This window comes from Alligator sinensis, unplaced genomic scaffold (genome assembly GCF_000455745.1).
Source record: "Alligator sinensis unplaced genomic scaffold, ASM45574v1 scaffold286_1, whole genome shotgun sequence".
In the NCBI taxonomy this organism is placed as follows: domain Eukaryota; kingdom Metazoa; phylum Chordata; order Crocodylia; family Alligatoridae; genus Alligator; species Alligator sinensis.
Genome location: NW_005842366.1, coordinates 193,555 through 220,145, shown reverse-complemented (window position 1 = coordinate 220,145; position 26,591 = coordinate 193,555). Strand labels below are relative to the sequence as shown.

At 38.7% G+C, this 26,591-nt stretch overlaps 1 protein-coding gene across 5 annotated transcripts in view; it reads left to right on the top strand.

The window, feature by feature from the left end:
• Nucleotides 1-18,796, top strand: part of MBP (myelin basic protein) — a 168,823-nt gene extending 150,027 nt beyond the window's left edge. For 3 of the 5 annotated variants that reach the window (XM_025210668.1, XM_006029209.3, XM_006029208.3), the window contains 5 exons: nucleotides 7,339-7,443; nucleotides 8,734-8,769; nucleotides 10,058-10,090; nucleotides 12,851-12,976; nucleotides 17,029-18,796. In XM_025210668.1, coding sequence (XP_025066453.1) covers nucleotides 7,339-7,443; nucleotides 8,734-8,769; nucleotides 10,058-10,090; nucleotides 12,851-12,976; nucleotides 17,029-17,085 — 357 coding nt within the window. In that variant the 3' untranslated portion in view covers nucleotides 17,086-18,796. The remainder of the gene's footprint in view (nucleotides 1-7,338; nucleotides 7,444-8,733; nucleotides 8,770-10,057; nucleotides 10,091-12,850; nucleotides 12,977-17,028) is intronic. The other 2 variants (XM_006029211.3, XM_006029210.3) reach the window with 1 other exon arrangement.
• The last annotated feature ends 7,795 nt before the right edge of the window (nucleotides 18,797-26,591 follow it).

Here is a 26,591-nt window from a genome sequence, read left to right as displayed (position 1 = left end):
GTCACAGATTTGAGTGTTTAGGGCACCAGCTGGCTCAGTAGATTTTTACAAAGCAACCCACTATTATGTTAATAATTCATATGTAACTTAGCTCTGAAGAAGAAGATCTAAGATTTATATTAAACCATAGTGTGCACATGAATCAACTATACCATACTGTTGTGAAAAAGCCAACATCCAGTTTTGGGCACTGCACTTCAAGAAAGATTGAGATCAAGTGAAAAGGACCCTGTGAAGAAAAACTTGGCAAAAAATTAGTATTTTTAAAAGAAAGTTAGTCTAGAACTTAAGACCAATCATAGCTTAAGATTTCCATGACTATTTTCTATAGAATATAGGGAAACCAACTGACACATTTCCATTGTACCATCAGAGATATATACATAAGCAAGCTACATAAAATATGAACAGTAAACCAGAGGGTTTTTTTTAAATGTTCAGATTTCATCCTCTAGATTCTAGATGTGTGATTTGTAGGAATTCCTCTTAAATGCTCTTTAATGAATTTCAACTTGACAGGGTCACTCTCATTTACAGAACGTTAAAAATTATGTAGTAGTAATGATAATATAGAGAATGATAATGCGGAGATGTATGACACTCAGAGTTCTTGGTTTCAGAAGCAGTCCTGTTGTGGTACACTGCAGTTGAACAAATGGTAGATAACTCGCTTGGAAAGTTTCATGCTTCTGAAAATCTACGTGGAGGTGCATGAGTCAGACCAGAAACTAGCATCACATTTGCACAAAGTAGTGTCAGACAATATTTTCTGAGCTCTTTCAAAATCACCACCTACATGTCTGCTACTGCTTATGATCAAGCAACCACAAAAAGACAAGAAGTGTTAGTAAGTCTAGTATTGGTTTCCAATGGGAAGTGCTAACTAAAAGTGAAACTGATTATTACAGTTTTAGTTTATCATTGCTTCAATGTAAATTATAAGTTAACCACCCTTAAAATCCTACCATCTCTTTTAACAAAACTATAAAGGTTGAACGAGAAATTTATTTTGCTCAGAAGCTAAAGAGGAATGAATGAGAATGAAATCTGGATTTACATTTTGTGCAACTGCAAACATTTTTAAGATAGTTCTTGGAACACAATAATGTGGCCTATGTTAATATATATATTAATTATATGCTGGCAGTAACTTTCTAGCATAAGGACTACAACATAGGATTCAATTTATGTTAACAATTAAAGTTCTTGTTCATTAATTTCTGCATTGGGCATCAAGTAACTTATTTATATGAGTCTGACTTAGAGTCTAATTATACACAGTTGCAAGGCCAATCTTCATGTAGTTTAAATGGCAATGATGCAAAATACTAGTTTCCTGTGTAGCAGAAAAAAAAAGATCTTTTCACTGCTTGAATCTGAACTCTTACGGGTCCTGATCCTGGAAGTAATAATAGTTCCATTTAAGCTAATCAATACAATTTTGATTAAAGCCATTAACATCTGATAAGCTAAAAAATAAACTCACACTGCTTGTCCAGTTTGAGGCACCTCACTTCAACAAAGATGTGGATAAATTAGAGAGAGTTCGAAGGAGAACAATAAAAATTATTAGAGATCTGGGGAAAATGACTTACGAGGAAAGGGTTATTTAGTCTGGAGAAGAGAAGACTGAGAGGTAAATTTGGTAACAGTCTTCAACTGCCTCAAGGGTGGTTATTACAGAGGATGGAGATAGAATATTCTCTGTGGCTGCAGATGACAGGATAAGGAACAATGACTTTGAATTTCAGCAAGGGAAATGTAGGTTGGATATTAGGAAGAACTTACTCACTAGGAGGGTGGTCAAGCATCGGAACAGGCTACTCAGAGACGTAGAAACTCCATCCTTTGCAGTTTTTAAGAGCAGGTGAGTCAGACATTTCACTGGGATGGTTTAAATAGGGATGATCCTGTCTTAAAGTTGGGTTAGAATAAATGACCTGCTCAGGTCCCTTCCAGTCCTACTTTTTAAATTATTTATAATTCCAGTAAATCCAAGCTACAAAATACATATAGATTATACATTTTAACAAATTCCCAAAAGTTTGGTAGATAAATTCAAAATCCAAACCCAAACCTAAGTATACATTTTGCAGATGGCTCTAATTTACAACAGGTCACAACAAAATCTTTGAATTATGAGAAAATTGCAACACAATGACTCAAAATACTGAAGCTTTTGCCTAACTTTATTAGTATAAATTAATAGGTTTGAACTTTCTAAACTGAAGAGCAAGAAACTAAACAAGTAGTTCCTTACCTCCCATCAGATGTGATGGAAATTAATTTCAAATACTGCTCAAACTTCCAAATTTCCAAAAGTTACAAGGTTTTTTAAAATATATTTAAACACAAAGGAAAGTTATCTGATTTTCAGAAATGCCAAGCATAGAACAGCATATACTCAGAATTTCAAGTTTTTCTGAAGTATATATTTAGGAACATAATTTTAGTTAACCAAATTTGACCAGAGTTAACCAATTTTTTACCTATATATATTTCTTCAGCAAATAAAAGGAAAATATATTCTTAGTTAATTAGGAACATTTCGATAAGAATTGCTAGAACTTTCTTTTTTTGTACTACGAGTATTAATTTCACAATGAAATCACAAATTAACTGTAATGAAGTCTATGGTTAGACAGTTCTACACCGTCTCATACAAAAGTATAAGACTAGAGGTTAAACTGTAAGGCACCTTTGCTTTGTGCCTCTCTCTTGATACAGTAAATTGTCATTTATGAGAGTAAACTGGGTGACTCATGGACTGGGTAAACTGGGTGACTGTGGATGCTGGCAGTTTGAGTAGTCATTGTTTTCTGTCCCTTATGCTCTTTGAACAAAAGGACAATTTTTTGTTGTTGACAGCAGTGTAAAGTATTCAACAAACCTATCATTCACATTTATCCCTTACATCAGCAAAAAGAAAACCCGTTGGATGATGTTTTAAACTTATGTGCAATCAGGTTGACAAATCCTGCTGGGTTTGCAAGCCAATTAATTATTCAACAGATTATTCAAATCAATCAATTATTCAAAGAACTTGAACTCCTGATTAGAGTTTGTGAACACATGCCTTGAGTGTAACCATATGGAATACATCTTGCCTGAAAACTGAGGCTCTAAATAGCTAGAAATTATGCAAAATTTAAACTTTAGAATAGGTGCAAAGCTGGAAAGTTTAATTGATAATTACATGCTGCCAACTAGAAGCTGTGCGTTGCTCCACCTGGTGATGAAGATGAAATCACTCTGTACGGAGTGGAAATTTCCAATAACTTAAAGCAGAATAACTTGTTTTTTGAATTGTTTTCTTTTGCCCTGTACCTATTAGGTTCTCACACTGGTGTCCATTATTTCACTGAGCCTATTTCAAAAGTAAATCAGTAAATGGCAGTGTCTTGAATTGCTACAACTCTCATTCATTTAAATGCATGAACTCATTTAAAATCTAACTCTCATGAAACTGTATAAAAGCAAGAACTTAGCACATAGGTCAGTCAGGGAGCTGGAATAGAGATAGATGCAACAGTTGTATCTATTAAATGATACTAGTATAAGTTAGAGTGCAAGTGTTACATCTGCATGAATCTGTAGCATGGCAAGGGCAGCAGAACTACTTTTTTCAGGCTAAGAACAGATATTGCATCCGAGATAATAATTTGTCCCTGGACAAGTTACGTCTGTGTTGGTCCCAGAATAGAAACATCCCTTCTAATCAGGGTTTAGTGAACAGCTGAGTGCACTGCTGCTTTTCTGCAATTGATTAAACAATGCAAACCATTCAGATGTACTTTGAGATGTCCCAAGATAAACAGTTAGTACTTCTTATCTTGTGAAAGATGCAATGGTTTATCCCAGGATGAATGGGACATCTATTTGTAGCCTCAGAGTCCAAATTCAGGCCATAATGGATATTACTACAGGATGATGCAGACATAACAGTTACAGCATAACAGCTGCTGCCCAGTCCAGAGCAGCAGCTCCCCTTCCCTTTTTAAAGCTGATAAAAGCAGATAAAATATACATTTGGCCATACCCTCAGATAATTTACTTTCTCTTTTAGTTAGTACAAGCACTACTCCCTATATCATAACATTTTACCTCCTTCTTTAAGTACCCTAAGACCTTGTGGTACATCTTCTCTTTAATGCACTGATGCACTTATCTGCTTTTGGGTGCTTCTAGGAAAATATCACTTTTCAATTTTATTTTTTTTCCCTCACCGATTTTGCCTCTTAGATTCTGAGAAGTAATAGAGAAAAGTATGTACAGATAAACAGTAATTTATTACAGTATTTTATAAGTGTAATCTAAATTAAGAAAAAAAATAGATAATTATGTTACCACAAATTTGAATGACGTTGCATTTGCTGAGGTAATACATGAAAAAGTGCTGCATTACAAAAGCTGGTAAATACAACTTATTAAACTTAAACCGACCACCACCTCTCCTCTCCCATCTTTACTAAAGTTGGCAGTATGAAAAGGAGCTCTATGTCCATAATATCCAATTTATTTTATAGCTTGCAAGATGCCTTTTAAATAAACCATACTGACACACTGCACATACTTATTATTGCGCATATTTCTTTTTGGTGATTCATAGTACAGTAATTAAACAATGTTATTAGTACATGGACTGGAAAAATATGATTATCCCAATCAGATGCTTAACTGTGTTAAGCACAACTTACTAGTAATAAATTTACATTTCTAGACAAATGTTATACACCTTATTCATGACAATTTATAAATCCCACCTTCCAATTCTACTTCACTCAACATTCAAATAAACAAGATTTTAGTCCCCTAACCAGTGATAACACAAGTCCCCACACAGAAAACCTGGTTTAATCTAAACAAGACATAGAAAAACTATTTTTAACTGTATAACCGTAGAACAAAATCATAGAAAAATGTTTAAAATGGAGTTTCAACTAAGATAGTAAGTTCCAACAGTAGCTCTGCAAGATTCATTTTGGGACATAAATGAGTCCTTTGGAACACAAGTGAGTGAAGTTGTTGGATTTAAATGAATTCATTGTTTATTAACTGAATTCCTACCTTCTGTCTCTTGTTCACAAGGACTGAACATGTAATATTTCCAAGGTCTTGGTTGTGATCTTTTCTATTTTATCTACAGATTTTTTTCCTCCTATTTTCTACCCCTAATACTCTTTGTTACTCTGTTCTCATACTTCCTGTCCTTATGTATACAGTGAAAAAAAAAATTGGAGATTGATTCAACCCATATTCAAATCCATCTTATAAAATAGAAAGTATTATTTTGCTGTTCTTCGCAGTGCACACCATGAAAAAAGTCTGCAGTAGGATAGCAACCACTTTCCTTGCATCAAAATACAGGAAGGCAACTACAGTGCAACACTCACCAGTAAGAAGGATATAAGGGTCATGGCAGCTGTCTGTGAAAAGCAAAGAAAAGTTTAATTGGGAACATGGTTAAAAAATACCCCTCAAAATCACTCCCTACAATTGTGCTTTGCTATCCTGTTGGTTTGTAAATAGAAGTTATGGCACTACTGCTGCTAAGACGTCCTTCTCTCACCCAAAGCAATCTAAATACCTAGCAAAGAAGTAAATGTAAAAGTAAGTGAACAAAGATTGAATAATTTTACCGAAATCTCATAAACTGAATAAAATCCAGCAAAGTCCTAATTTTTAAATAGTAAAATTAAAGATACCACCAGCCTGGGGACACTGAATCTAACAGATTGAGATGAATTTTCGCGTGGCAATTCATCTGAAATTTATTTCTCTTCAGATTGCACTGAATACACCAAAGCAATATTGCTCATTTGCATTCATTTGTAATGATCTAGTATAGTCTATTTATATGCCATTCATATGTCTCTAACTGCATTATTGGATAATTGGACAAAAATAATAAAAAACAAAATGTTTTTTCAGTAGCTTTAACTAATGTTACAAAGTGAAAGCAGAACTTCAATCTAGCAATTTCAGAGCACATTACAAACTTTTGTTCATTCAGATTTCACTACACACTTCTGAAATATATTTTCTACATAAACAAAAGTACACAGGACCAGATTTTTAAAGATACTTAATCACTGGAAAATGCAGATAGAGATGTATAACCAGAGCTCACCATACAATGCTTATTTATACCATTAGGTATAAGAATGTGTTAAGAATACCTTGAAAATTCTGGCTTTTAAATTATTTGCCGAAGATCACCCAACCAATGATCAGTGAGGCAAAGGGAAAAAACCCCCTCAGGAATCCTGCTTACTGTGCTCCAATAAGTAGACAATACCTGCCTCACTAGGAAAATAAGGGGGATGTGCATTTAATACTAATGATGAAAACTTAGTTGCTTTAATTGTTTATCTTTTCATATTATTTATACATTCCTTAAATATTCATTAATTACTTCTTGTCTTATGAAGTTGGCATCATTAAGAAAATACTAACATGAACAGCTTTTTCACTGGAGAGATCAACCCGATCAGCAACATTTGCCATTATCAGTCTAAATGGATCTTTCTATCATTACACTATCTTTTTTGGGGGGCATTCTCTATACCATGGGTATTTAGTCTGACTTTGCTGGATTTTTTGTATAGCCTTTTGCCGCGATGGAAAGATGTAGCTTCTGTTTATGGGTCTGACCTGGATCATTCACATCCTTATTTCTATTTCACACTACATCAAAAAGTAGCAACAAGTGCACAGAAGTACGTGGAACCCATTTTCACTTTAGCATAGTACATTTATCCCATGGTACTATAGTATACTATTTACTTTCTACAAATTATTTTCATTCTTCTGCCTTCATTCTTTATTTCTTACCACAACTAAAAACACTGAAGTGACTGCACAACAAGTCTCCCCTGACTCTCCTCAATTTTAAGTGCAGCTGCTCTTTCATTTCACCAAATTAATGTAATTTCTGACCTCTAGTGCTGTATATTTGAAATTAAAAGGGGTTAACGTACAGTGCATTACTTCTCCGGTATGGAGATTGACTCCATGAACTAGTAGGTCTTTTTTTCGACTGTTTTCACATCTAATTTTATGATTCCACTTATGAGAAAAGCTAGTATCTAAATGACTGGACATGTCAGCAAAAGACTGGGTTCTATAATATATTCAAAGGCTTGTATTTATTATATATGCATAGTCAATACACATGTATCACTTTATTGCTTGGTCTCTCTACAGACACTGGATTATAATACTTGTAAAATTCTCTTTTATTCATGAACGTGACTTGGTGCATTCTCCCTTCACATTGCTATCATCTACCTTTCCTTTCCTTCACAGTATTACTAATATAACTATCCTGAATTTCAGGACATACATGCAGCCAGAGCTAGCCACGTAGGTTCCATGCCTCAGAGGTCTCAGCATGGGCGACCTGGTGATGACAACCCAGTAGTCCACTTCTTCAAGAACATTGTAAGTTTCCCCTTTTTTTGCTTTTTGGTGGAATTAAAGGTTTCATTTGTGATTCATTGGCAGCTCAATGTTAACTGTGGTGTTAAAATTAACAGTACAAATAAATTGTGCTGCCTCTGCCTTTGAGAGTATAGTGATGCCAGAGTTATTCTACTTGGACACACAAAGCAGGAAATGGATACTTTGGATAAAAGGGACTGACACTACCATTACTACTTTGAAATGTCAACATTAATTATTAGAAATTATGAAGCTTTGCTGTCTGCAAGTTTTGTATTCATTTTCCTTGGAGCAAGCCATGTTCTAATACTTATGTATCATTGATTTTTGTTTAAAGAGAAAAAAAGCAGTTGTGCTTCAGGCACAATCCCTTTAAAGTAGCACTTACTGGACTTACCAAATGTACCCAAATCCTAAAAGCCAGACTATACTCAGGAATTTCCTTTGAAGCCATAAACAAAAGGGGTCCAGATTTGTTTCCCTGACCTGAGTTACCTTATTTCAGAGGCAGGGAAACATTTGGTTCAGCTTTGAACTTATATGTTTTCATACTTTTACAGAACTTCTCACAAAAATGAGAGGAAGAACTGAACAGATGCATTTTAACCTCTACCTCCCTCAAGCATTCTCACATATGATGTGTCTGTATTATGCAAACTTATCATCAAAACTAGTTCCCCAAGCCTAACAAGCCTTCAAAGCTTTGCAGAATGCTTCCCACAAGACAGAAGTCTTCTCAGAAGTTTCATGGTTGTTAGATGATCACTAGCATCACAGATACTCCTTTTTCCCTTTCTCATCTTTGAAACAGACCTACTAACCTGATGATCAGATACAGCTATGGGGCATGGACCTAAAAAATAGACATGGGAAGGGTAACAGCACAAGAAACTCTAACCATAGAATCAATTTATTAACACCGCGTCTATTAATAACAACTTCTTAAATCAGCATAGATGATGTTAATAACGTACAGAACACAAGATACCACCCTGGTGCAGGATGGAGACGGACCTGGATCTAAAAAATAAGAAACTTACAGTAATACACTTAAAGTTAATTCCAATCCTAAGGATATTTCAGTCTAGTAATATTCATTTTTTATTAAAAGAAAAATCCCTATAATTGGAATTGAATGAAAAAGAATGTTTATTACATCTGCTGAGGTATATTCCCAACCATAGGAAGGTGAATGAAATCAGACAGGATCAATAAATAAGAGCAGAGTGCTTAATTGTTTCCTAATTTGCTGCTACTCCTGTTTTATATATTTTTTGTGCTGTTTTCTAGGTGTCACCTAGAACCCCACCCCCAATGCAAGCAAAGGTAAGGGCCTTCAACATCTCACAAAGTCTTTATTGTCTAATACATATCAACTGGAATGCTTCTTTCATTTTCTTTGACTGTGTTGTTTTATAAAGGAGGTTTAGAACCATATTTAGAGCAGGGAAGTCACAAACTCTAGATTCTAGGCATAGATAGAAGTGACAAATTTAGCTTGATCTGGCCACAGAAAGCAGTTTATAGCCATGACCAAACACAAGTGCACAGCTGCAGACAGATTTAAAAAAATGGCCAATCAGGTGAAAATCTGCCCCCTCATTCCATGAGGGGTCAGATGAAGATATTTCAAAACAGAGCATCTGCTGTAACTTGCGTCTGCACTGCCTGCCAACCTCGAGCTGTTTTCAGAATGGGAAGGGGGGAGGGGGGGGAAAGGAACAGAGGAAGTTCAGTTTGGGGGCTTTTTAGCCCCTGCTGGAGGGTGAAGAAAGTATACTGGAGTTCCCCACCTCCGAAATGGGGGGACTCTAATTCACCCACTCCACCCTCCACCGCTGGCTGGGGGACCCCTAAAAGGAGCTCCCTCTGCTCCCTTTCCCCTCTCCTAGTCTGAAACAGGGACAGGATGGGAGGGAGGAGGGACCATTGCTAGGGCAAACTGGCTACAGGCTGGTAACCAGCAGCTAGATTCCCCTCCCCCTGAAACCAACAGTGAACTTCTGTTTGGTTTGGGGGATCGTTGTAGCTCAGAACGCTTCCTGCAAGGTGTTCTCATTTATAGCGGGGTGTTGCACTTCTGTCTGGACCATATATTCCTGATTGTGCTGCTAACTTGTTGCATGACCCCAGCCAAGTCATATATTGGCTCTACCTCAGATTAGTCACCTGTGGAGATGACACTTGCCTTCTTGTACAAAGCATTTTCAGCATCTATTCTATAAGGAAATTAATTAAATGCAACTATTATTAATATTTTAAAATATTCTTTGCACAAATCTGAATTTCTGTATAAGAAGCTACTGAAATTACAATTGCAATGGAACAGAGCTGCTCAAATACATTTAACTGAAAATTGTTTTGTTTCGCTAATCAAATGATTATTTACAAATATTTTTCATTAGTCAATGACATCTAGAAATGGAATCAAGTAAAGTCAATGTTATTTCACTGTCATTTTTGTTTCATATAATAATAATTCACACATTTATGTTTCCATTACTCTCCTTTGAACAATTTTATTTAATGCTTTTTTCCTTCCCGTTCCCTATTCTCTTGGATGTTCTTTGTTCTGTGATCATCATATCACTGTTTCTATTTTTTGCATATGCAGGGGAGAGGATTATCCCTCGCCAGATTTAGCTGGGTAGGTGATGAATGCATTTTCATTCACAGCCATTTTGGTTATCCAAGCCAAAGCATGTCTTTCTCCATTGCGTTTTAAGCTACTGCAGCAACTTGATATTTATGTTTCAGTCTAAGCTTCTTTGCTTTATTCCTTCTCATCCACTTGGTACCCAATGATAATTTTATCGTTTGCTCTTATCCAGCAGCTTGTCAACCTTGCAGTGACATAATCTCCCTTGCTTTAGCACAAATGGAACAAGTCTACTGCATGGCAAACCTCTTTCCTTTAAGGCTCATGGAAGACTCAAACTACTTTTTGTCTTTTCTTTTTGCGGGAAGGGAAAAATGGAAGGTTGGGTTGGGAAGAAGTGTGAAACCTGTTATTACAACTTAAATTTTTCTTATTTGCTAAATTCTATAAACTAATATTACCACTGATGTGAACATTTCTGTCATCTTGTTTGCAATCCCTTTCAGTAAGAATATATCAACCCTACTGGTTACTCTACAGGGTTTTTTTTCTACAGTTATACAATTTAAAGGGGGACAGCATACAGGAGCAAAGCAGCAGTTATTTCACAACTAACCACATTCTATTTTCTCCTCCACTACAGGTTTGATTATGTATATGAACAATATATGCCGATCACTCCCTTGATTTAGATGGTATATTAAAGTTCTAAAAATGTTATGCATTTTTAATCACAAAGCCATCATTTTAACACATGAGGTTTTTAAGTTAAAGTCACATGTTTTACATCCTTTAAAACTGCTCATGAAATGGGCAGTATATTAGTTGCCATCATTCTGATTAATGATTTAATATGCCAACTATTAAAATCAGAACTATCAATGGCTTTTTCTAAGATTTTTCTGATTTTTTAAAAAAATTCTCCATTAGGCCATAGCTCTGTAGTTCAACTTGAGATAAGACTCCCCTTAAAGTCAATATTCAATGGACTTTTTTTCTTAATATAAATGTTAACAGAATAATCCTCAGCTCCCATAATGAAGTCTGTGGAAACAAAGGGCCTTGCAGCATAAAGGCCATTATTTGCAACAGCCTATTAAAAACGAGAAACAGTTCTTTTGCTGACTATTGCCCTCTGTCGCACAAATATTTCATATAGCTATTACACCATCCCATTTTCTCATGCATGCTGCTCTTTTACTAGGAACAAAACCCTGAGAGGTGCTGAGCATTAGATGAAAGGATGTTCAGCCTTTCTTGCAAATCCACATTAGCCGACTTCAATAAGAGTTGATGGAGGCTCCAAGGCACACAGAATTGGACAAACTGTGAAGGGACTAGGGAATCAGCAGAAATAGCAATAGCTTTAGTAGCAGAGCCCTGGGCTTCCCAGTTGCTCAGTATTTAATTTGCTCTCTCCTTTTTGTATAAACATTAAAGCTAGGTTTGGCAGTTGCTCAGTTTGCATGAGTCTCTTTGAAGACCATTTGAGTTCTGAATGGCTGAAGAACCAGGTCAACAATTGACTCAACCATAGACACCACAAAAAGGTGTGATGAAAAAAAGGGTCCTGTCCTGTTTCTACTGAAGCTGACTAATATTCTACCATTCATTTTAATTGATTACTTCCTGTCCCTTTTACAAAAAGGGCTCTACTGAGCATGGTATTTAATAAAATGTAAAGAATTTTAAAATAAAGGTGATTTCTCTGGATTTATAATAATTTTAAATTAGGTCATTTTCACAGCATTTCTTGTATACAAATAAGATAAAATATCTCTTTTACTTTTTTTAGAAACATGTTTGATTGCTGTGATATTGTGTCTATGGAGCTCTGTGACTATATTAATTTTACTTTATTGTTTAGCAACATATGGTTATTTTGGTAGATCCAAACCAAATTTGGCACTTAGATTAGACGGAGAAACCAGTGAGGCATGGACAATGAATTATCCCTTTATTCCTGAAAACAGTTCTTCCAGGGCAAAATAAAAGAGGAGCTTGCACTGAGAAGAATTTAATGCCCAAGACTCTCAATCTAATAATTTTAATGTGCATTAATTTTAAAAAAAACAAATCATCCAAAATGACATTGTTGCTTTCCAAAAGTAAAAAAAAATAAATAAATTTGTATTTATGCTTGAAACAGAGGGTTAAATTTATACCATTGAAACATATTCAACAAGAGGTTGGTGGCAAGGTGCCACCAGTTGCATAAAGGGACATTGAGCAACCCTATTCTAATACTACATATCATTCCAGGGCAATTACCTTATCATTAAACATTGTACCTTTTTAACTGGAAATTTTTATTTTATTTCTTTTTGCCCATGCACTTCCAACCTGGATAAAACACTAAAGGGTAAGTATTTAGAAAAAAATTCAAATGGAATGTCTACTTTCAGGACAAATAACAGTATATAAAACAATCTCAGTAATGACAGAGATTTTTGCTCTCATCCACTATAACTCTTTCAAGGGGATAAATATTTTCATTTTAATGGATTTCCTTTTCAAGACCTACAGTTGAAAACCATTCTTCACTTGCTCCTTGTCTCATTTTCCATTCACATTCTGCATTTGACAGTACAGCCTATCTTTTTTTGTTTATGGATTTCTCTATTGCAGACCAAAGTTTGATACTCAGATTTGTATAAGACAAGATAACATTGTAATTACTTTTAATCATTGTTGTTTACTAGGGGTTTATTTTTCTCTTATACTTTCAAATTATTGACTAATTTGAAAGCAGTCATAAGTGAAGATGATTGGTAACAAGCCTGAGATATCTGTGATCTCTCTTTCCAGGGAGGTGAAGGACACAAGCCGGGCTATGGAGGAAGTGGCAAATTCTATGAGCATAAATCTGCTCATAAGGGACATAAGGGATCATACCATGATGGTCAGGGGACTCTTTCCAAAATCTTTAAACTGGTAAAGCACAAGTAAACATACAGTAAATGAAAACTGTGTCCAGAAATAGAAAAAACAACCCATAAAATCTCTTAATCTGCCTAGTATTAGTGACATATTCAAAGATGGGCTTTATTACATTTTACACTATGAGACACAAATGTTGACTGGTGCTAGTGCTAGCTTAGAATTTGGAGAAATCACACCTTTAGTTTAGAAAGCTTCTCTATCCCCCACCTGCATGGCTGTGACTTGCCACTAGGGCTAGGGACAGACATTACACACAAACTGGTTTAAGTGATCAGAAACTAGTTTAAACCTTTAACAATAGATGTTCAGTTCACATAAACCAGTTGGAAAATGGCTGAAACCAGTTTGAGATAACCCTTGTTGAATATAGTATCAGACTTAACTGATTTGGGTCAAACTGGTTTATGCAATGTCTGTCCTAGACCCCTTGCTGGTTTAAGAAAAAACAGACTCCCCCAGCATCCTGTCATACTCTCTGGGCTGGGCTGGGCGGGGCTCTCTGCTCCACCGCAGGACTGGCCCCTCCCCTCTGCTCCCTGGCTGCAGCTCTGGCAAGCCTGTGGGCTGCTCCCCGCCTCCCCTTCACCACTCACTGCTAAGCAGGAATTCCCCCCTCCTTGAGGAGCGATGTCTGTGTATTAGCTAGAAGTCCACATGATGGCTATGGTCCCTGCTGAATCAACAAGCAGAATCAACAGGTAGCCGGTAATGTCCCTCTGTAGCTTTCTTAATGGGGTGATAAACACTTATCGATTCCCTGCTGGGCTAATCAGAGCATCCTGCTGGAGCCTGACCAAGCCCCCCGCTCTCCTCAGCTCAGTGCTGTGGAAGGAAGGGAGGGCTGCTCTAGCATGCCCTGGCTTCTAGCCTGAGCCATTGCAGACATGTTCCTGCATTTCTGGGATGCCTGTCCAGTTATAAAACTGATTTAGCCTAGCCAGGTTAGACTAACCTGCAAAGGTTGAATCAATTCAGACTCAGCCTTTTTGAATGTCTGTCCCTACCCTAGAGTCCTAGTGAACAGGGGCAGGTCTAGGAGCTATAGCTGTGAATTGCGACTAGAGGGGTGGTGAGTCAGGACAGGTTTCTATTTCTGCTGTACAGGCAGGGGTGTGAGAGATCCTGGGATACTGGAGGACTTCATATTGGGTGGCATGTCTGTGAGGAATGACCACACCTAAATGCAACAGGAGCTGGGTCGTGCAGATCAGATATAATCCTGCCCTGGAATGGAATACCTTTGAGCCATATGAGTTCTTAAAACCACTTAAAGGTGTTAATAATGTGGACAATCCAGGGGGTAAGAGCTCCAGGAGCTGCCGAAAATTACTATGTAACAAGGTCCTATTTGATATCTAGCAACAGATACAGTAAAACTTACCTTAGAAATCATTCCATGGATCAATAAAATTGGCTTGACTGGTGAAAGTTGGTTTTAACTACATCATAGGGGAGATGTAGTGGGAAACTATATATTGGTCAATTTGTTTTGTGAAAGTATTAGAAATGTGGGTAAAATATTTCCACCATTTCTCATTAGAGACAGACTTCTCTACTACAAAGAGACACAAATTAAAGAGAGGAGGTATTCTGCAAGTATAGAACAAACCTGTGTTTAATGTTTTGGATTCCAAATTCACAACTCAAGTATAAATAGAAATTTACTGATTTCTTGACTGAGTTGTTTAAGAAAAAGTTAGACATCATAAAATATATTACCCAACTAACTAGTTAAGAATTATATAAGCACTTGGAAATGTTTCCACAATTTTTACAGTAGCTTCTGCAACAGTTAAAGAAATTACTTTAATGCAAAATGCAACCAGAAAAACATGTTAAATAACTTGAAACATATAAATTATATTTCATAATCGGATTTGCTAAAATACACAAATCTAGACATGTTCTGCCAATATTTCTGTAATAGATGGTTGATTTTCCCTATCAGATCAAGCAGCAATATGCTATACCTAAGGCTGCTTTACCAGGCTTATAGTAACAAATCTGTTGTTTTGTAATTATATCCTACAAAAGAAAGGCTTTCCAAAATATTGGTAAAGTTTATCCATTCTGCACAGTTGGTACATTTCATATTCTGCTTTGCTTCAATTTAAGCAGTCTTGTTTTATGGTTCTAAGCATATACATCAGGATTTTTAAAATTATTACCAAGATTGTGACCCCATACATTTCCTGCTCTACCTTTTTAATGGTCTTTGGAAGCCATTTTAACGTGCAGTAAACTTAATATATTGAGAGTTGATAAAGAACAACAAAGTATTACCATTTTTCAAAACTTCCCTTGTCTATTTCCTTGCACACTTTATTCAGTCTTAATATAAGACCTTATTAAATTAATTTCAGGCCATGACTTGGCTGGCCAAATCACAAACTCTCAGCTGATTAAACCTTAAGGCCTGAATTTTGTCCTCTGTTATTTTCCTACTCCAAGGGCACAGTGCATTTAGGACTTTTTCTGAAGTAATTTGCAATTGAGCCCAATTGCCTCAACCACATCCCACAGTTATTCACATTAAAGTGGCATAATTTGTTTACTAAATTATAACTGTGTTCAAATTAGCAGATTCATTTAAGATTTTGTTACTCCTATTTGGTAATTTTTTGTATTCTTTGTTGTTATTTTCTAATTATATTTTGAAAAGCCAGATTTTTCAGTTTGAGCTGAATTTTTACCTTGATTTTGCAAGTATCAACATATGAGCTTGCCACTGTAAAAAGACTAATCACTGCAATGTTAACATATGGCCCCAGGGAATTTTGCATATGGAAATGTTCATACTTCAGGACTCATTGATTTTAGGTTACTCAGAGTCTGTGCGTGTGTTATGATTTTTAAAAAGCTTGCATACCTGCGAATCGCAGGGACAGCCATAGACAGTTTGCTTTTGTTAATGTTCTTACCAGTGATCTCAATTTCTGTGATATGTCCAGGAAAAAAAATGAATGTAAGCCTTATTTAAGCCTTTAAAACTTCTTATTTAAGGACCCCAGACACTGGAAATGAATTATTCCATCAGTGTGTGTAAGAGCTGCTTAATCAGAACAAATTCATTGAACCTGAAAAGTCAATTGTGAAAAGTGACTGTACTTTTGAAACAACAATGGAAATTCAAACACTTAATGAATTTAATGGTTCAATACTTTGAGAGTCGTCCAAATTATCTAATGAAACAGAATCACTAAAAGCAATATGTTATATATTATTGTTACGGTATATTAACAATTTAAGACTATAACCTGAGCTTTCGTAATTTTTATATATACACTAAAAAGTATGCAGGGGTTTAGGTTGTAGCCGTGTTGGTCTAAGGATATAGGCAGACAAGGTTCCTTGGGTGAATTTGATATCTTTTATTAGACCAACCCAAATGGTTGGAGAATAGTTATTAAGCAAGCTTTCGGGTTAAAAAACCCTTCGTCAGGCTCAGGAAGCTGCAGCAGTTGGTGTGTGCTCTTCCTGGATGGAATGAAAAGTAAACAAGCCAGGGGCTGGGCTGGGCTGGCGAGTCAGTTGCCAGGCAGATTATAATGTATCAAAAATCCAATGTCTATGTTTAGTTCCTGATCTCTAGTATCCAGCAGGTTGATGAAATGGAGCTCATAGGCTCGTCTCTCCAATCTCTCAGTCCTGATCCTCAAGGGAAATTTATACAACACATCCCAGAGACGAGCCTATGAGCTCCATTTCATCAACCTGATGGATACTAGAGATCAGGAACTAAACATAGACATTGGATTTTTGATACATTATAATCTGCCTGGCAACTGGCTCGCCAGCCCAGCCCAGCCCAGCCCAGCCCCTGGCTTGTTTACTTTTCATTCCATCCAGGAAGAGCACACACCAAGTGCTGCAGCTTCCTGAGCCTGACGAAGGGTTTTTGAACCCGAAAGCTTGCTTAATAACTATTCTCCAACCATTTGGGTTGGTCTAATAAAAGATATCAAATTCACCCAAGGAACCTTGTCTGCACTAAAAAGTATAATATTTTTCTAGTAAAATTGATTTTATTTTTCATTTCACAGGGAGGATCTGGCTCCCGACCTGGATCACGATCCGGTTCACCAGTTGCTAGACGCTGAAGTTCCAAGATGCCACCCAAGGATCAAATACACTGCTTTATAATATTACCGCCTTTAAATTTAATATTAATTTGCAAGAATTATCTAGATGGATACAATCCATTACTTAATGTCATTTGAGTTGTGCATGCAGTAGGATCCTACAAACTTCTATTGGCAATCCCTGCCCAACAGTTGAATGAAAGGAATATGCAACATAGCTTTACTAGATGTTTTCATTATTTTTAATAACTGGATTCCTAACTTTATTCATTCTTCTTGAGGATGTCTTAATTGTATGTTGGACTTTATTTATTTTTTCAAGCACCTAATTTAGTCTCAACAAGTCTTATTTCTTGTTAACTGAGCATCAAAATGACATATGCATAGCAATTATCTTGGGTTTTGGGCACGGCCATTAAGAATTTCTGAAACACTGCTGTAAAATCATGTGCAGAAGTTGTAAGGACTGTTAATCCAAACACTTTTTGTTTGTTTGGGTTTATTTTTGTTTGTTTTAATCTCCCTTCTCTCACTCTCAGAATATTTTACTTTTCATAACAGGATTAGGCAGTCATAGAAAGGTTTAAAAACATGGGAGTACAAGGTATGTGAAATGTGGGAGAGGGCAGCTGTTAGAGTAACAATGAGATGCAGAGCAATAGTAATAAGGAAATTATTTCCATATTACAAATTGTTCACCATACCCAAACCATTAGAATTAAGAGTGGACGAGAGAAAGAGGGATTTCAAACTTGGGTTAGACTAACGTCTTACAACAAGAAACAAGGGATATTCCCAGAGAAGAAACATCTATAAGATTGCACATGTGACTACTGGATGTCACTGTTGCTCCACACAAACACTGCTGCAACAGCATTTATTAGATGTAGGAAAAAAAGTCTAATTTCTGAAAGAAAGGAAGCCCTTAAGCACTGAGATTTCAGATAGTCCTGCACATCTCAAGTTAGAATTTATAGTTGCTGTTACTGCAGCAGTGTTAAAATTGTTAAGCATATCTTCCAGCTAAATGAGAACAGTTAAATGCCTATAATGGCAGTGCACTAAAGCAAATTAATAGTAAACAACTGTGAACATTTAACTGTTGTATTGTAGTTGCCTTATAGAAATAAATTAAGTAATGGATTAGATTTAGCCATTAATTGTTCACAAATCTACTAAAAGGTACACATGTGGCAATGGTATTTCCAACCACATGAAGAAAAAAAGCTCTTCTGAATTGCACTGTTTTTTAACTTGAACTTACTATTCCTCCCTACATACCCTTCTTTACCAATTAAATGCTTTTATTTTAGTCTATATGTTGTAGATTCTACATTTAGAGCTTCCTAGGTTGACATCCAGTTTCAGCCATGGTAATGAATATCAGTAGTAGCCTATGTTAATGAGACCTGACATATACTGCATGATGTTAATTTTATTTCATTTCTGTCGGCTTAAAACAACGTCCATTAATATGCAGCAATGAAAGATGAAAGGATAGGAAAACACAGAAACAGAATAAAACAAAAACACCACCAAAATTGTTAAGTACACACACCTATTACAACTTCTTTGAGCTAGATTGTTGGCTATGTGTATTTTTCTATATGTAGCTTTACTTAGATGTACGCTCCGCAACATAATAGTCAATTTCATTTAAATGTGCACTTTTAAGTGTAAGAACATGGCTTTTTAAAAACATTCATTGGTCAAATAAAATAATCACTTGTAATGAAATTTGTACCAGTTATTTTTTGAGGTTTATAAAATGCTGTATGCATGTTCTGCCTCTTTCAATATATCAAGAGCAGAAAGGAGTACCATTTCTGAATGAATGATGTGGAAACAGGCTGGTTTTTAAGGCAGTCTTCAAAGGTATTTATAGGAAAAAATATTTATGGTCAAGTTCAAAGAAGAAATTTTTCTTCCAAAATGTTGCTTTGTAGAAATATGGCATTCAAACAAGGTCCTCAACCCTTTTCCCTCCCCTAGAAAGTCTTTATCAAAGGCTAGCTATTTTTCCTTCCTCTGAAAATGGTACTGTCATGTCATTGTTATAAGTCTAGAAAAATATTTTTGCTCATTGTTGCACAGGATTATGCCTTGTAGGCTTGACACTGAAATGTACTTTATCTAATCCACCTACCAGTACAGTGTCACTGAGGAACATAAACCCAATTAACTTTATTTAGTTAGTTAGTTAGTTAGTTATGCATCCCTATATGCCATATTGCTTACAAGCACAAAATCTGAGTATAGGCATGTGTCCATCTTTTATTCTATTTGACATAAGCCAAAAAGAATACTGCATCCCTGAGTCTCAGTAGTGTCCAAAGAGCAACTTTACTGCTGTATTATAATCTGGGAGAGGAAGGGAAGATTCCCACCCCACTCATACCCTCCAAAATGTATGACAAGGTTCCTCAAATAAGGAGAGGGAACACAGTTTCCACTACTGAAATTCCACCCCACTTCAGTGGTATTTTAACAGAGAAGTCAAGTCATAGTGGGTGCATCTACACAAGATGTTTACTGTGGAACTGCCTAATTAGTTCCGCAGTGAAGTCTCCATGTTGACATGTGTAGCCCTATTAGGCTGCAATAAACTAAAAAACTTTGCCATAGGATAGTACTTGTAAATACTACAGTTATTTACCATGTAGCAACACACATGTAGACACTGACAGGGCTGGCTGGGGCACAAGGGTCCTTTATTGCGGGGGGCTGCCTGTCGACTAGCCACACACAAAGCACCCATGTCCCCAGCCAGTTTCTCTACAGCACATTCAGCTGGGTCAGAGCAGCCCCGGGCTCACAGGCTGACCCCCCCTGGGCTCCCTGCCAGCACCGGCACTGCTCTGACCTGGCTCAGTGTGCTGTGGTCCCAGAAGCACATTCAAACGGCACGCCTGGGAGCAATAAACTCTGGTACAATATGTGCTGGAGTTTATTGCTTCAAATTAATTGCATGTGTAGACATGCTCAGTGTTGTCAACAAAATCCAACAAGGCAGATTATCTCTGGGCTGGGACTGTTAATGCAAGTACACCACCATTTCTCATAACTATTGTTCTGCCCTTTAGCAGTCTGCTCTGAGCTGCTTAGCAAAGGAAGCGACTCAGAAATATAGCGCTGACTGGAAGACTGTAGTGGTTTTGTGCCGTTAATGGCAATATGAGAAGTGCTGTACCTGTTCCTGTAAATCTGGCCCTGCATCTTAAATTGAAAATAATGTGTCCATGGTTTTCCCAAACCAAAAAGGGAACCTAAGGCAGGTAAACAATCTGATCATTAGGAAAAGCCCTGGTGATCAGCTGACATTTCCTAGGATCTTTTGTCTATGGAATTGGATTAAATGTCTAGTTTGTTAAAAAAGTGTAAGTACTAACCTTATGATTAAAATATCTAGGTGCTGCAATTGGTGGGTAGGAGTGAGAAATGCTGCTGATGGGCAACACAGAATTCAGATTATGGACATGTGCAATTTACAACACAGTAGCATAACTAGCAGGGTACCAGCTCAGGGTGCTGACTTAGAGGGGATTCCAGTATGGCTCCTTCCCCCCAGAAGTCTTTGCCACAGCAGGAACAGCCTTGTGAAGTCTGGCCATAGGAGTTGGGCAGGTGCAACCCCATGCCCAATAGTGTATCTACAGGGGGAGGAAGGATGGGGAATGATATCCCTGCGCAGGAGGCTGCCATGGAAGGTACAGCCCTGTGCCAGGAAAGGGGATGAAGAGAGCCCCAGCTCTTGAGAAGTCCATACTGCTGCCTGTCCCCTAGCAGCAGCATCCTGAGTCTGCACAGCTACATCAGCAGCAGTAAGCAGCTGCCATCCACAAAATAAGAGCCGGGATAGGTAAGACTCGTCTCCTCCTTCCCCTTCCCTCCAGTGGTCAGCATAATTCCTTCCTCGGCCCTCTCCCCCACCTCTACGCTAGGTACTGAAAGAGCTTGCTGCACTTTGGTTACATCCTAGATTACTTTTTCTGTCCGTCTCCGTGTGTGTGTATGTGTGTGTGTGTGCGCGCGCGCGCACACACTTTGGTGTTTTTATATATTAGGCAGAGAGAGAGACTGGTCATTATGACAAACATTCCTGCATTCCAGCTGCTTATAGCACTACAAGTCATGCTATTAGACAGGACAATAGGAATACAACATTCTTGCATATCACTGACTACTACAGATGAGTTTTTAATTTGTTGTTAATTAAGAATTTCCACACATAATAAAGGTTATAGATTGTTAACCTCATGATTTCCTTTTTTCAGAACTGATCTCCCCTCCAGTTTAAGGCGTTTAAAGCTGCACTTCTCTTTCTCGAAATACCCACAGTATTCTTCATGACAGATATGCTTTTTTTAACATGTATGCAAATGATGATTTTTCAATGGTAGACTTATTCATAAGCAACTATAATAACTTCTGCTGATGTACCTGTAACATTTCTCCTAGCATGCTTCTAACATGAATTGACCTTTTATCAATCAATTATAAAATGAAGCCTCAAATATATAATATAGCCCAATAATGTTTCATCTGTTTTAACTGTACACATACACTGTTAAGGGGCTATCACTGATAATAAGAAAATAGATCTCAGGTGGGGAGGAGCTGGATTGGGGAACAAAGATAGTCTCAAAAAAGGAAGGCATTAAGTAACACATTTTTCATTCTTCATTAGTGCTTCTTCAGACAGTCAGTCAGAATTAATTATAATACAGAGAACATTTAGAAAAAAATAAACAGAAAAATAATGTTAATACTACTTCTTGGGGTACCTTCCAGGAAAAGACCTTCTATGGAGGAAATAGCATATTCTTGAAGTTAGACCACTAAATTGGAAATCTAGAAACCTGGGTTTGATTTTTAGCTCTGCCACTTTCATTCTGGGCGGGCTTGAGCAGATAATTCTCCCTCTGTGCCTCAGTTTGCCCATCTGTAAAATGGGGATAATGATACTCATCTCCTTTGTAACAAACTGATGGACCAATGAAGAGTGCTACAGAAGAGGTATGTGGCATTTATTACTGAGTCAAATATGTAGGGCATTGTAAATTATTGCCTGGTAACAACTGAAATACTTCCTCTATGGTACCTGACCTGTTAACCATTCAAAAGATGGATCAGAGTACAGTGGCTTAGACTACAGCTGTTTAGAGACTCTAGATGAGGCTTCTTTTATCACAAATGTGAATTCACTGAAACTTTTCACAGCAATGTATTTTTTATTTCTTTAGATGAAACTTACATCACTTTATTCAGAAAGTGAGGGAGAGAAAACTCCCCAAATCTTATGCAGCAATTAGAGACAAGATGATCTGAGGCAGGGGCTCAGCTCCCAACCCTGCATGATTCTCCCTCTTATCCAATTAATAAAAGTGGAACAAATCCAATAGGAGAGAGAGAGAATGTAACACTACAAGCCCAGTACAAACCAAGGTCCAAGTATCTGCTTCTAGAGGAGAGACTTGTATCTGGGTTTGCTATATTAGTTGAGCATCCTAACCACTCAGCCATTTTTTAACCTATAATTTGCCTGGACTCCCTCTCTCCTTCCATCCATCTCCCCTATGTTTCTGTGGAAAGAAAAAAAAAAAAGAAAACCTAAATATCTCAGCTTGATTCTGATCCAAATTTTGAACACTCTTGTTTTCTAACCAGCACTAGCTTAGCAAGATATATTTCCCTGCACTGAGCTCCATGCTGCCACAGCTAGCTAGTTCATGTACCACTACTCCACATAGCACTCACTGCAATGTAGACATACTTTTCAAAGAGTTGTAGAAAAGTGGAGCTGGAAGATGCCTCACAAGGTCATCCAGTCCACCCTCCTCACCTGCTCAAGGCAGGATCATCTCTAACTAAACTCCCCTCCCCTCCCACAGCATGTGTATAAAAACCCACTGTGTTTTTGGCAGGGGGAAACATGAGACATTAAGTGGGCAATCACCTTAAAGACATCAATCACTGCCTAACTGAACTGGGACCCACAATACAATGGTGGTTTCGTGTCTATTATGGATATGCTTCCAAAAATAATGCCAGTACCTATTAGCACACCACACTCACATAGAGGACAGGGGGAAAGGGATCGTAGGGGGCAGTCCCCAACACAGCATGCAGTTCTAACATAGACCCTAACTAAAATTCCACAGGGGGGTCAGGAAAGGGGGGCTGTGGTTCAACCACCCAGTGAGCCAGTGAGGTTTCACTGGGAGTGCTCTGGCTCCTTACCTATCATCCCTTGATGCCCAACACCTCCTTGCCCAACCATAGCAGTGGGCTGCCACTTACCATCCCCCGAGGCAGTATTTGTTCCATCATGGGCTAGTCTTCTGGGACACCAGGTTCCTATTGGGAGAGGAATGACGACAGGGATGCTGAAAAAGAGGGGAGAACACAGAACTTGAGCTGCTTATTGTCTGAGGCTGGGTACACTTCAGAGTCCATGTGGCTCAGCTGGATGCCCAGCGAGTCTGGACGGCATGGCAGGCTGGTGCAGCATGGCTGTGCTGGCCTGTAAGGGCTGTATGTCTTTGCCCACAGCTGGACTGCAGTTCTCACCACTCTCCTGGGCAGTGAGAACCACCATGCCCATATAATTGGATACAACTGTGTTATGTCACAACCTAAAGGGTGTGATTTTTGTTTTTGTGTGCTTCGGCACTGCTAAATTGTTCCCGCTAAATTATAGCTTCCTTGCACGGTGGAGTTTTCTGCTGCAAAAGAGAACCCCGGTGCAAGGGAGAATTTCCTGCCAATTTGAAGCTTTCTTTGCAGGGTGCATTTCTGTGTTGCAGCACAGAAATGCTCGTTGCAAAGAGTTCCTGCCATTTGTATGCTAATTCGAGTCCCATTATTGGCCAGTTCTAAATTATTCACACGTGGCGGCTAGTGATTGGCTTGCTAGCCGTATAAAAGGCTTGAGTGGTTTCCGCCCAAGTTGGAGGACTCCATGAACAAGGGAGGAGGAGACTTCACGCTGTGTGAAGATCTCTAAGCGCTGCGGATCCTTACGGACCCAGTGCATTTAAAGCAGGCAACGGAGGTCTGATCAACCTCTAGCCTCTCCCCGTCGCCGAGCGCAATCCAGACGTATCCCTTCCCGCGCGCAAGAGAACCGGACCCACGGAGCCTAGCAAACTTCGTGTGAGCCCTTACGACCGGCCTCAGAGCTCTTCTACCCGGGTTCGAGTCCTGCAGGTTTATTTTCCCGTCGCCGAAACCCACTGCGACGTAGCCTCGTATTTTTCATCCTCCCGTCGCCGGAACCCTTTGCGACGTACCCTCGTGCCCTGCAGGTTTGAGTTTTCTTTTCTTTTCTGTCTGTAACCGCAACTCAAGCAAGCTTTCCAGCCTGCACCACTACCATCTCGGTGTAAGTAAACAATCTTTTAAACTACCGATAAGCGTTTGTGCCTAATTCCAGCTCGACGGCCTTCCCTCTCCGACCCGGCGTGCCCGGGCTGCTGGTCACAGCCCGCATGCAGCATGGAAAAGGGCTCGGGTCGCTCCTGGCCCGCACATGTTATAGATCACAAAGAGGCAGGATAGTTCCTCGTGATGGGACTGATACCCCATATTCGTCCAAGACATAGTTGCTATCCTGTTTCCTTGCAAACTGCTGCCTCAATTCCTTGCACTTATCATAGAATCATAGAAATTAATGGCTGGAAGGGGCCTCGAAAAATCAACAAATTCAACTCTCCTGCTCTGGGCACGAATACTGCTGAGATCAAATGATCCCAGCAAGATGTCTGTCCAGTCTTCTCTTGAAGACTTCCAAGGCTGGGGACTGCACCACCTCCTTGGGAAGTCTATTCCAGATTCTGGCAAACCTTACTGTAAAGTTCTTCCTTACATCCAACCTGAAACCACCTTCTAACAGTTTATGGCCATTGCTCCTTATCCTTCCCTGGGGCACCCTAGTGAACTGTTTTTCTCACAGCTCCTCATATTCACCCCTTCCATATTTAAACGGCCACCAAGTCCCCCCACTCAGTTTTCTCTTCCCGAGGTTGAACAGTTCCAGATCCCTTAGTCTTTCCTCATAAGGTCCTCCAGGCCCTTAATCATTCTTGTGGCCCTTCTCTGGACCCTTTTCCAGAGGGTCCAGAGGGAAGATTCTCCACGTCTTTTTTTAAGTGTGGTGCGCAAAACTGGACACGGTACTCCAGCTGGGGTCTAACCAACACCGAGTAGAGAGATAGTATCACTTCCCTAGCCCTACTAGTGACGCATTGGCTAATGCATCCCAGTATGCTACTGTTGACTACAGCATTGCACAGGCAGCTCATGTCCATCCTGTGATCAATCATAACCCCGAGGTCCCTTTCAGCCATCATGCTGGCCAGGAGATCACCTCCTAACCTATATTCATGTCACTGGTTACTTCTCCCCAGATGAAGCACTCTGCATTTATCCTTATTGAACTGCATCCGGTTTTGCTCTGCCCACCTTTCCAGTTTGTTCAGGTCCGCTTGGATCTGCATCCTATCCCCTGGCTTGACTGCTTTTTCCCATAACTTAGTATCGTCCGTGGACTTGGCCAGTGTGCTTTCCACATAGTCATCTAAATCGTTGATAAAGATGAACAGCACATGGCCAAGAACCAAATGATGTGTGACACCACTGGCCACCTCCCACCAAAATGATACAGTCCCATCTGCTGACACTCTGGGTTCAACCCCTTATCCAGTTTCCAACCCACCTGACCGTGGACTCTGCCAACCCACAATCCCCCAGTTTTTGTTTTTTATAAGAGTGTTATGGGAGACCATATCAAAAGTTTTTTTTTAAATCCAAGTATACGACATCAACCGCATCTCACACATCTAAGTGTTTTGTTACTTGATCACAGAAGGAGATGAGGTTGATCCGACATGACCTGCCCACAGTGAAACCATGTTGGCTATCCTTCAGCATCATGCCTTCTGCCAGTCCCTCACAAATGGACTTCTTGATAATTTTTTCCAAAATTTTACCCAGTATTGAAGTCAAACTGACTGGCCTGTAGCTTCCCGGATATTCCCTCCATCCCTTCTTACAGATTGGCACCATATTGGCCCTTTTCTAGTCTTCTGGGACCTGTCCCAAGTACCATGAGTCTTCAAATACTTTCACCAATGGTCCCACAATGACTCCAGCCAATTCCTTCAGCAGTATTGGGTGTAAGTCCATCTGGTCCTGTAAACTTAGACATTCAGCCCCTAAGTGCTCCCTCACCAGTTCGACACTGACCATTGGTTGGCAATCCCCCTGCCACCCATCCAGTATCTGACCAGGTGGGCAATCACCACTTGCATACAGAAACACCGACACTATTATTATTCATTAAAGAGTTCAGCTTTCTTCTGACTGTCTGTTATCAGCTGTCTTGTGCCATTCTGCAAGGGCCCCACATTTTCTTGGTCTTCCTCCTGCTCCCTCTGTACCTAAAGAAGGACTTCTTCTTATCCTTGATTTCAGTCACCGACCTGATCTTGGTTACTACCCTTGCCTTCTTTATCATTTCCCTA